This window comes from Limulus polyphemus, unplaced genomic scaffold (assembly GCF_000517525.1).
Source record: "Limulus polyphemus unplaced genomic scaffold, Limulus_polyphemus-2.1.2 Scaffold828, whole genome shotgun sequence".
In the NCBI taxonomy this organism is placed as follows: Eukaryota; Metazoa; Arthropoda; class Merostomata; order Xiphosura; family Limulidae; genus Limulus; species Limulus polyphemus.
The window spans coordinates 408,542-421,119 of NW_013666438.1; the positions used below are offsets into that span (position 1 = coordinate 408,542).

General features: G+C 33.3%; 1 protein-coding gene across 1 annotated transcript in view; it reads left to right on the forward strand.

Moving 5' to 3' along the window:
* LOC106460752 (glutamate receptor ionotropic, kainate 1-like) overlaps positions 1-12,578 on the forward strand; it is a gene marked incomplete at its 3' end in the record, with an annotated part of 52,805 nt that overhangs the window by 33,287 nt on the left and 6,940 nt on the right. Inside the window, exon 3 of the mRNA XM_013920486.2 lies at positions 7,381-7,632. Coding sequence (XP_013775940.1) covers positions 7,381-7,632 — 252 coding nt within the window. The remainder of the gene's footprint in view (positions 1-7,380; positions 7,633-12,578) is intronic.

Consider the following 12,578-nt stretch of genomic DNA (forward strand, 5'->3'; position numbering starts at 1 on the left):
GACATCATTTTACTGGTAGTACAGAAATCATAAGAAAGAGTTTATACCATACTTTTCGCAAGAAGGTTCACTGGTTTATTGCAACAATATTGCTGAATTAATACCAATTCTAGGAGCTTCAGTATATGAATCATGTGAGTGGCGATTGTTCATTGATTCCTCCAAAAGAAGTCTGAACGGTGTTCTTCTTCACAATGGTAACATATATGCATCTGTCCCAATTGTTCCATCGGTTCACTTGAAGGAAACGTACAAAAATCTCGAACTTCTTAATAAGGTCAAACACAAAGAATATGGTTGGCTACTTTGTGAAGACTTAAGTCCTTTGTATGTTGTTGGGTCAGCAATCCTGTTATACAAATTTCCCATGTTGTTGTTTTTTTTGTGTGAATAGGACAGCAGAGCACGAAATTAGCGCTGGATAAAGACGCAATGACCACGCAGAGTCAGCCTGATACCAGAATCCAAAACATTGACGTGAAAGTTTGGTTTTACACAAAGAAAGTCCTATTACCTCCACTTCACATAAAACTGGGCTCGATGAAGCAGTTTGTAAAGGTCTTAGACAAAGATAGCAACTGTTTCAAATATCTATGTGGGCAATTCCAGCTCTTTCAGAAGCAAAACTTAAAGAAGAAATTTTTGTTGGGCCTCAGATTAGAAAATTGGCTTCGGATGAACAGTTCGAAAGGACATTGAGGACAGTTGAGAAGGAAGCGTGGACTACCTTTAAAGATGTTATTGAAAAAATTTTAGGAAACAACAAGGATCCAAATCACGAAAATATTGTCAATAACGTGTTCGATAAATTCAAAGAGTTGGGTTGTAATATGAGCTTGAAAGTTCATTTCTTACACTCACATATTGACTATTTCCCTGAAAATATCGGAGCCGTCAGCGAAGAACAAGGGGGAAAGGTTTCATCAAGACATCTGATGTTCCAGGCACAATACATAAAAAAAAGACCACAACTAGTAGTTTTGAGATTAAATAACATAGATTTCACAACAAAAAACAGGATGAATGAGGATGCATATTCGTTTAACATCATTGTTCTCCACTTTCTTCAGTTTGTTTGTATTTTTGTTAACAAACATAATAATAAAAAATTTCATTATGGTAAAGGAAATAATAATTTGATCTAAGTAAGAAATTTTATCCCGATTTGTAAAAAAATCCTTACGTTATAGAAAAAAATAATATTATCTTAGAAATCTGCGTAGCTGAATTATGGAAAATTCGTTATTAAAATCAAAACAACTTTTACGAAGTTTAAATTCGCAGGTCTATGTAATGAGCTCATACTTCAGATCAATGGTTGCACTACAAGATAACACACCTGTTCATTTTGGTAACTCTAGTAAGTCTAGTTACATAGCATTCATCTTGTGAGAACAGGTCTTTGGAAACTGATAAACTTAGCAGCAGCTGATACGACAATCAGCGTTGTCTTCTACTTGATTAAAATAGTTGAGTAATACTGTGTTGTTATAATCTGTCCAAATACAGATAACGCTGCCTGCAACCTACATTTAATATTCGTACTTTAATAACATCTATATGCCGTATCACTAACGCACCAATAGCTTCTGGTAAAGAACGTTAAAAAACTTTAAGCTTGAATTACACAAATATACTAATCGTATGAGTTTCATTAGGTTTTGGTTTTAGAGACGCTCTTTCTAGCTATACGTCTATGTGCCTAAACGTATTGTGAAACTATAAAGTTGTACCCTTAAATTAAGGTAATTTATAAGTCTTGATTAAAACTCCAACGTTGATTTAGGAAATTCGATTACCGCAAAAAAAACAAATCAAATCAAACTAGATTGTGTAAGTAACCTAACTATATACATTTTAATGCCAAATTAATTAGTTAAGCAATTTGATTCTTAATTGGCATATAATTGCCTTTTTTTCATTTTTATTTTAGTAAAAGTACAGATGTAATAGTCATGATAAAATGGCGTCACTATTATATTGAATCCTATAATCTAGCGAGGCATAGTCTAGTACTTAATGTATCCGTACACTGAATCTAATTATTCATGATTCACGTCCCGTTTCCATAGAAACGCTTTTCGTACTTTGGGCTGTGGGTGCGCTATAACTCAAATCTCACTATTTGGTCAGACAAGGGTATGTAAAGAGTCTTATCAATCTGAAAGTATCCTTTTGTGCAGCTTTGTGAAAAACTTTATATCAACAGATGAACAATAGTGTTGTTCTCTTTAAAAATTTAAGTTGTGTTTGTTTCTAATTAAACATTCACTATGATGTGTATTTTAAGTTACATACCAATTTATAACTGACTTTTATGCATATTGTGGTGTTTGGCATATGGCATTTATATCAACAAAGTTAGTTATTAAATGAATATTGTACATTTAGAGTTTAGATGTGTTGTAGTCTTAATCCTAAATACTTCAGAACATTTAGTTAATCTCAAGAAGTGACTTAAAATTTAATTTACTTTTAATACGTTTGCAATGTTTTCATAAAAGTCAGCAAATAACAAGCAAACGCGAAGAAACATTATAGTTTTATAGTTTGTTGTACAGACTGTGAAGCAAATTACATGAAGGTTATGTTACTTGAAGTGGATGAAATCTAATTATTTCTCTCAGTAGAGGGATTTGAAAGATTGTATTTGGTATTCAATATCGATTAAATTGAAACACATGTCAATATTGGTAAATATATGTAACTAATGTCGATGATCAATAATTTATTCCTCAAATACCCAATGTTTTAACAAGTAAATTCGAAAAACCTACACACTATAAATATTAGGAATACACTAAAACGTATGCATGACGAGTATGATTAATGCACTTACTTATGTCAGGAAAAACAAAAACAAACGAATCTTACATTTAACTCAGGACAATGTTTTTATGTTACACATTTTTAAAACGTTTTGTGTTCGTCTTAAACATACAATCAAATATGAACATGACGATGAAGTAGGATGAATCTCATCAATATGATGGTTAGTGTCCTATACGATAGCCCCCCAAGCGGCACAGCGTATGTCTGCGGACTTACAACGCTAGAATCCGGGTTTCGATACCCGTGGTGGGCAGAGCACAGATAGCCCGTTGTGTAGATTTGTGCTTAATTACAAACAAACAAACAAACCTATACGATAAATTTTTTAATTAGTGATTAATTAGCATACTGCATTTCAGTTGTTAAGATGGTTAATATCCTATACGATCACTTTTTTTAATTAGTGATTAACTAGCGTCCTGCATTTCAGTTGTTAATATATCATCAATTTCAGGAGAATTAAAAAAGAATGCTTAAAACGATATAACCAGAATTCGAGCGTTGATTGTTTTTGGTATCGAAACCCGGATTCTAGCGTTGTAAATCCGCAGACATACCGCTGTGCTACTGGGGGGCAAATGTATACGTAAAGTATCTTAAATTCACTAATGACTTGAATTTTTTAACTTCTAAAGATATCAGTTTTTTTTAAATAGAAATATAAAGGATGTTGAATATAAATACTTTAATAGATCAATTAGAAACTTCAAAAATGTGAATTGAAAATTAAAGTGGAAGCGCTATTAACATTGCTTTAGGCAGAATGTAAAATTAAAGTGGAAGCGCTATTAACAATGCTTTAGGCAGAATGTAAAATTAAAGTGGAAGCGCTATTAACAATGCTTTAGGCAGAATGTAAAATTAAAGTGGAAGCGCTATTAACAATGCTTTAGGCAGAGTAAATAAAAGAATAGATATTTTATATTAAAAACTTTTTTTAGCGATACATCATACAAAATTAAATTTCAAAAAGGGTCACAAAATTTAATTAAAACCGAAATTATTAATAGTTTTGTTTTAGTAAAATTGTTTTAATATTTTAAATTAGATTTTGTCTGGTGTGTTTTGTTATAATAAAGCCACATTGAGCTATCTGCCGTGTCCACCGAGGGGAACCGAACTCATGATTTTAGCGTTATAAGTCCGAAAACTTTATATTAATAAATATTCTTCCAAAACAAAATGATCAGTTTAATGATTTTCTTTCTTGTGTGTTTGTTTTGTTTGTTTTTAATTATGCACAAAGCTACACAAGGGCTATCTGTGCTATGCCCACCACGGGTATTGAAACCCTGTTTCTAGCGTTGTAAGTCCACAGACGTACCGCTGTGCCACTGAGGGGCGATTTTCTTTCTTGACAAAGAGTAAAAATCATATCAAAGTATCTTAGTGTTTTCATTGATTCAGAATTGAAACGGGATTTTCATGTTCGTTATATTTTTAAATAAAACTAAGCGCTATTGCAGTATTTTATCTAAAATATGAAATTAATTACCATGTCGTATTTTAAAACAAATATAATATTGTACTAGCCGCGATCCGCAAAACATTTGCGATAGTTTTCATGCTCTTCGCTTGAATTTTCCTTATTCTAAAATTTTCACGCACGCCATTTGAGCTACGCTTTCTTGTAATAGATCGATAAATTCTGGTCTATTTGAAAATGTTTTACACAGCCAGACAAACAAACTCACGTACAGGTAACTTTATTTAATAAAACTGCACGTCAAGTAAACAATAAAATACAGTAATGGTATTTATAATAGTGTAAAGAGTATGAAACAACAGTTGTGAGTGTTCAGTGTATGACACGGTATTACGAGTTGACACAAAGAAACTCACAAAAACGAAGAATAAAACCCGTACTAGTAGCTAAAAGGTGTTTATAGCAGTCTATGAAACGAACCGAAACTAAACTATTGCAAAGTAAAGTAAATGTAAAGTTGTAATGAAGGCTTTGTTTGGTTGTAATTAAGCACAATGCTACACAATCTGTGCTCTGCCCACCCGGATTCTAGCGTTGTAAGTCCGCAGACATACCGCTGTGCCACAGGGGGGCATTTGAATGAAGGCAAACTGAATATGCACAAACATTTAAATGTGTGTCTACAAAGTGATAAAGATACGGTTTTGAACGAACTGCGCATGCGTATTTTAAATCTAAATAAGTCGAGAAAGTCCTTGGAAATTGTATTCAGTGTAATGTCAATTTTTTTAGGAAATTGCACGTCGATTAAGTGTTGTTTGTGTCAAATACTTTGGAAATACGAAACTAAAGTTGAAATCGAAGCCAGTGGTCATATGATGACAATGACCATCGTGTGCCATACTCATTGCCTTAAAAAGTTTGGCTAAGCAAAAACAGGTAAGGGGATTCTGAATTGAAAAGCCAATATGTACCCTGGGCTCCTCGGACAAAGGTCTTTCTGACATTATGAGATTTGTATCATTTGATGAAGAAATTTGCGAGAAAAGTTCTGGATAGACAAATGCAAGCATATTATTTATATAGATATTATATATCCTTATTTAACATAAGGATTAGAAGCGTGGAGCAGTGCTAATAAAACTATAATAGTTTGCTTGAGAAAATGTTTTTAATACAAAAATGTTCGATTAGTAAATTCTCTCCAAATTATGAATATTCGGTATCAATATTTCATAATTTTATAATTTTTGCACATTTTATATGTTGCTATCTTGGGATATGTATGACGAAAGAAAACTGCGATTTACGGGGAATATTTATAACTTTGCAAAACCTTTTGTTTCGGCATGTTGAATTGATTTTAATTGAATAATAGGTGACTATCCCAGCTGTCTTGCAAGAGGTAGAAGAAGGTTACTTTAGTTATGTTATCAGTGGCCTTCTGTAGAGGATTGAATACATTACATTAAAAGATTATAGATTAGCAAGTTACGATATAAAGTCACGGGGGAACGGAATTTATCAGATCTATTTTAGGACATCGTTTGACGTTTTGTAATTTAGGTGATGCTTCCGAAAAATAATAGCTTTTGGGAATGACATATAACAGCCCTATCCTACACAAAATAATCATACACTCAGATCATAAGGATGTGTTCAGGTCGGGGATTTAGAATTTACGAGAGACTGATATCCCTTATCTTAATAGAACGAGAAGACAAAGGAATATGAATAAACTTGGGGTACCAGTACCACCAAGAAAAAGACTTGCAACAAGACGTACTACAGTTATGAGAAACAAAGTGCTGCGTATTGTAATAGGTAAAGATTCCATGACCAGAAAGATCAGTTGCAAAATCCGTCTACATCCCCCAGGCAACAGTATGCAATATAATCAAAAAGGATATTCATGTGGGAAAACAACATAAATCAAGTGTACACAAGCTGCTTCCAATGGTTCAATCATTACATACTTCAAGCAGCTGGAGAATGAAACGTGCGTTCATGCTATTTCATATGAAGACATTATGGTCAAGCAACTGGTTGCAGTGTATATACATTTCTGTGTTATTGGACTGTTAAAATGAACTCTTGAGGACGTTGTATGGTTCAACCGTTTAGATAAGCCTTTTCTGGTATCTCACAACTGGTGTTTTATAGGACGATGATTTGATACCCTTTAAGACGAGTGTGGTTTTTCATGGCTTTACGTAAGGACTTCATAAAGATATCATTAAATATTTCAGGAAGGCTACCTGCTGCTAAGCTACATTGATACCCTGACACTAACTTCAGTCAGGTTGACTTCTGTAAGTTTCTTAAAGGTGGAGATTCTTATACGATTCGGACCTGAACCTCCATTTTTGTATATGCTTATGGCTCTATGTGTTTCTTCTAAGCTAATGATGGCTTCCATACCCGCTGTAGCTCAGTTTGAGGTTGCTATATTTTGAGCCTCTCCTGTATGTCACCATCGTCAGATTGGTTAATGTATTTACACATGAAGTCATTGCGTTGGTCTTCATCTGTTCGAAGTGGGGTACCGTCATCGTATAAATGATTGACATCGCCATTCTTTCCATTATGTACCAGCCATAAGCTTGTGGAAACGCAAAAATGAATTGCTAGTGAAATTAGCCTTATTGTATATTTCATTTCTGCTCTGAAAGCCGATCGCCTGCATATAACTAAGGCTCTATTCCATACAATCCTTGCTTCTTCTGCCTGGGTAACTGTTTGAAATCTATTTGATCAATATATATGTAAATAAAAGTGTTTCAAAAATTATATAAGTAACATTTGATTATTGCAAGAATGATATATGTAACGCAGTAATTACTTTTCTGCTTTAGAAACAATATTGACTTTATGTCACGTTCTTAGATATTTAATCACTGATGGTATGGATCTTGTCTAGTTCTCTGTTTGCTCATCCTTGATGTATTTAGTGAATATCTTTTTATGTCTATTAATTAATTAAAGTAAATAATATTCAAATGTCGCACATGAATACAAGAACCATGTGAAACAGTGTAGTTTGTGTAGCGGTAGTCGAAATAAAAACAAGAAATATTGCATTTCTGTCACCAAAAAACGTGCATTTCACGTACTTCCTCTAGTGTGTTCTTTGATGGAACTGGGCGTGGCCGGTGTTTTTGGTACTCAGTCTGATGTTACCAGTATGCATGTCCAGTCCATCTGTGATGCTTTGGATATACCCCATGTGGAGGCTCGTTGGGACTTTCAATTACAACGTCAACGGCTGTCCATCAATCTCTTTCCTCGGCCTGCTATGCTAGGTAAAGCCTATGTGGATCTTGTTAAAGTGTGGGGGTGGCGTGAGTTTTGCCTTGTATATGAAGAAAGCGAAGGTAAGGGTTTTTCATTTGTTTATTTCTTTGTCTGGATAAGAATAAGGTTTAGAGCTGAGTTAATAAGGAATTTGTAAAATGTCCCTGATAATAAGGAATACGTAAGATAATAAACTATGCAAATAACGAAAGAAAAAAAAGCCCCTATAACCCAGGCTCTTTCGGAATCTAAATCTAGTTGCTTATGAAATCGATCGAATAAACAGGTTACTTGTTTTGAAACATATAAAGTACATATCCTCATAAGTGCATTATAGCATGATAAAGTATCTGCTGCTCAATTAACCGAGAAGCATTTTATATAATAATTAGAGAATTATGTCTAGAATCTGACATGTGAGCCTAGCGATCACACTCAGATGTGTGTTATTCCACGTAAATAATCTTCCTCCTACTTGAGCCTAGCGATCACACTCAGATGTGTGTTATTCCACGTAAATAATCTTCCTCCTACTCGTTGTTTCTGACATGAAAGTAGCAAATGTATTTTTCATCTAGCAGTAGGGTCTGGAATGATTTAAATTTAAACTAGTTTTTTCCACGAGTTTTTGACTATTTAGATAATTAAATCAACTGACGAATATCAACAAGCCTTTTGATGACGAGGATCCCACTTTTTAGAAAACAAAACTTTGGAGACGACTTGAGGGGGTAATGGCGAAAAGTTTATTACAAATGTACGACGTTTCGATCTGAGGATGACATAATTTGTCGAAACGTCATACATTTATGATAACGTTTTCTTCATTACCCAGACAAGCCGTCTCCAAACTTTTATCAACAAGCTATGTTCTCTTATCCTAAATAGAGCTTAAACTTAGCCTTCACTTACCAGCATCTTTTTTTTTTCACTTGAATGCGGAAAATCTAATAGGAAGTGAGAGGCTTAACTTAATCTTAACTTTCAAAAAAGCTATTTAATATTTTATAAATATATTTGTCACTTTTCGATTCGAAAGCTTTAAAATTGGTTTCTACACACACACACATATATACCTATATATAATACATACACTTGTTCGTAAAGTAATTTATATTTCATTCTGAAGAGTAACTGTTCGCTATGAAAAGGATCAGACGTACTTACTAAAATTGTATTTATATATATATATATTACATATATGTATAATCTAATTAATTTATTTTCCAATTGAAAGTGTCCTTTTTTTTATACATGTATATGCTATTGTGGTAATTTACATTGTTCTGTTGTTCTTTTAGCTTATTTGGTAAAGAAAGAATAATGCCGAGTACAATCGAGTTGATGATAACAAAGATGCTACATTTTTTCAACTTCCACGTTTAGCTTAATCAGCTTTCATTTTATATACGTTAAATTAATGAAATAGGTGTTTTCAGAAGAAGAATGGAAGAAGCTAGTTTTTATTTAATATAAGCTGTGGTGAATTAGAGAAGTTTTATGATATTTATAGCCATTGTTTGATAACAATAAATATATAATTTGCCACATTGCAACGTTAATCACAAATATGTTTTAAATCACTGGTCATATTTTCTTAGAAGTCATCTATATTCTCAAGAACTCGTCGTATTGGAATATGTGTCCATCCTCTTGAAAAACGTGTTTTGGTTTTACTTTTTTATGCTCTCTCTCTCTTTTCATACAATAACATACAATACAGAAACATAAAGTTGACATCTCTCAAATTCTAGTGCGTTATCTTTTCGTAACTAGTTGATACGATTATCACCAGAGGGTTATTCGATCTCAACTTATATCTTTACCATACTTAAGGTTTGAATATTTTTAAGTTAAGAACAATTATCGTGACTTTTACTATTTAATGAACCAAGGAAGAATTAAATCCTGTTATTTTTGAAACATGAGCTTTAAATATTAAATTGTTCAAAAGCTATCTTGTTTAAAAACAAAAGCAATTTTTTATTGTTAATCAAAAACTCCAAAAAAAAAGGTCATGTTTCATAACCGCATGACCTTGGCTGACATCTATTCTTTCAATCAACAAATTACAAATCATTAGTCCTAGAATTGAATAATAGTTAGAGTTGAAGGAACTCGGTTCAGCGAGAATAGATTGGACTGATTATTGAATGCAATACACCGTGGAAACGAAGGAGCTCATCATGAATAACTGCATTCGACGAAGCGTCTGAATAAGTTTTCATTTTAAAGTAGTTTCTAAAGTTTTAATAAAATAGATTGAGTTGAGACGTGATGATAAATTGGAATTTTAATTATAGGTTTATGTCTGAAGAAAAATTACTAATGGTGGTTTCAACCATAACTACTTGTTTTAAGTGAGATATTCCTTGTCTAATGATAATGAAATACAGTTTGATAATAAAAGTTTAAAATACTTTGATGCCTGATGAATAGTGATTATATAACAGATGTTTCACTGAAACTAAATCGAAATCACTGATACGAGGGACTAGACAGATACTTTTACCGAAAACATTAACGGATATTAAATGATGTTCATTTTATATATCTTTTTATTTATAATACTAAGTAGATTTTTTTTTTAATATGCTGTTATGTTAAACTTATATTAAAGTTTTTCTTCATTACCCATTCAAGCCGTCTCCAGCCATTATTAGTCTTAAAGAGGGTTCCTCGTCATCGAATTTAATACATTGTTTCAAAGATGAACTGATTTATGTCACTGCGAATACAATAAAATAAGAAATATATAACGAGCTGATTATCTGGAAAAAAAAGTCTGAATTTTACAAACGCGATCAGTTTGAAAATAGTATAGTCTTAATAGAAACGCAATTTTTGAGATCAGGATGACGAGTATTGAGGTTCTTCATGTTACATTTAAACAACTTCTACAGTTACGTTCTCTCACATTGCTGGGATTTGAATCTGTTTGAGTCGAAATACAATGCTTGACCTTAGAGGATGCAGTAATAGAGTGGTGTCAGGTAATTTCGAAATTCGTGAGCAGTGAAGTGTCAGCTTTGGATTGAATGTTTTATTTGGACATGCAATACTCAGCACAGTCTGAAGAAAACAGACAAAAAAACAAAACAATAATCTTATGATAGCGATTCACCTAAACAGGAAGCATGTAATTCTCTGTTACTTTGTTTCTTATTCCTAGAATTACCGACGTGGCCATTGTGAACATATTTGGCTGTTTTCTTTATAAAGATTCTAAGTATTGTATGCCCCAAATTACTTGTTGGTTCATGATTAAATAAAAACACCAATAATAACTACTGGAGTTTTATGCATATTTTACATGTAAAATAAGAGATTTTTACCGTTATTTTATTTCTCAAATAGTTCTTTACATCCAGTGTTATAACTGGCAGAAACATGAAAATAATCATTAGGACATAATATGTGTGCCCAAACAAATGATTTTGTTTGTTTTTAGCACAAAGTTACACAATTTGGTATAAGTTCTTCTGCCAACCGCGTATCGCAATCCGAAACCCGAATTTTAGCGTTATAAGCCCTATCGGGGGCTTGGGGAACGATATAAAAACAAGTAAATAATTTGAGGAATATGAGAGTTAAATATGAAAGGAAAGCTATGTGATTCGGACATGTGCTTTTCCCCCACCAGTGGCACAGCGGTATGTCTGCGGACTTACGAAGCTAGAATCCGGGTTTCGATACCCTTGGTGGGCAGAGCACAGATAGCCCTTGTGTAGCTATGTGATTCGGACATGTGCTTTTTATTATTACAGTCATATTTCAAAACTATTCCCCCACCAGTGGCATAGCGGTATGTCTGCGGACTTACGACGCTAGAATCCGGGTTTCGATACCCGTGGTGGGCAGAGCACAGATAGCCCTTGTGTAGCTTTATGCATAATTAAAAACAAACAAACAAATCAAAACTATTATATGTTTTAATTACGACCTTGTGTCTATGTATTTTTTTTTTATTGTTAGGCACAAACCTACACAATTGGCTATCTGTGCTCTGCCCATACGAGTAATGAAGATAATCATTTAAAATAATTGAAATAATATGTGTGTGATGTCTCATACTTAATTTTCAGGATTTATAGTGCAAGAAGAAAAAGCTTCAAAATTCATCATAGTGAAACACTCCAAAAAACAAGAAACAATTTTGGTCAGCTTCGTTAACAAATCCAAAATTCTTATGCTTGAAGACTGCTCTTTAAGTTAATCTAAAATCCAATAAAGTAGTGAAAAGCTTGGTTTACATAATTTTGTTCGTGTTCCTGTGTCTATATTTATTTTGTTGGTCTAATGTGTTTTATAACGGAACAAAAGGTCTATGGGAAAAATAGCTGGGACCCGGCATGGCCAGGTGGTTGGGACGCTCGACTCGCAATCCCCGTCCCACCAAACATGCTCGCCCTTTCAGCCGCGGGGGCGTTATAATGTGACGGTCAATCCCACTATTTGTTGGTAAAAGAGTAGCCCAAGAGTTGGTGGTGGGTGGTGATGACTAGCTGCATTCCCTCTAGTCTTACACTGCTAAATTAGGGACGGCTAGCGCAGATAGCCCTCGTGTAGCTTTGCGCGAAATTCAAAACAAACAAAAAATAGCTGTTAGTACTAAATGGAGCTGGAAAATTGGAGAGGATTCTTCCCTAAAGGAGGATATACATATAGTAAACTATGACAAATACATCTCGTGTTGTACAACTTTGAGTATTACTTGCGTGATGTAACATCAAAGTTTTTATACAAAAAATAGATTTGTCATCTCTTTAATATCGATGATCATATATACAAATAATTATTACCGATTATTCATACTATCATTTTTACAGACTTTTACTAAACATTTACTGAACCACCTAAACGTATATTAAAAAATATAAACTAAATTACAACTTTCATCATCATTCGACAAAAATTAAATAACACAAATTGTTGTACAATATAAAAAGATAAGTCATTTTAAAATAAGATTAAGACTGAAGGAGAAAGAGCTAAAGATAGAGCTTATCCGTTATTTAAAATTCTG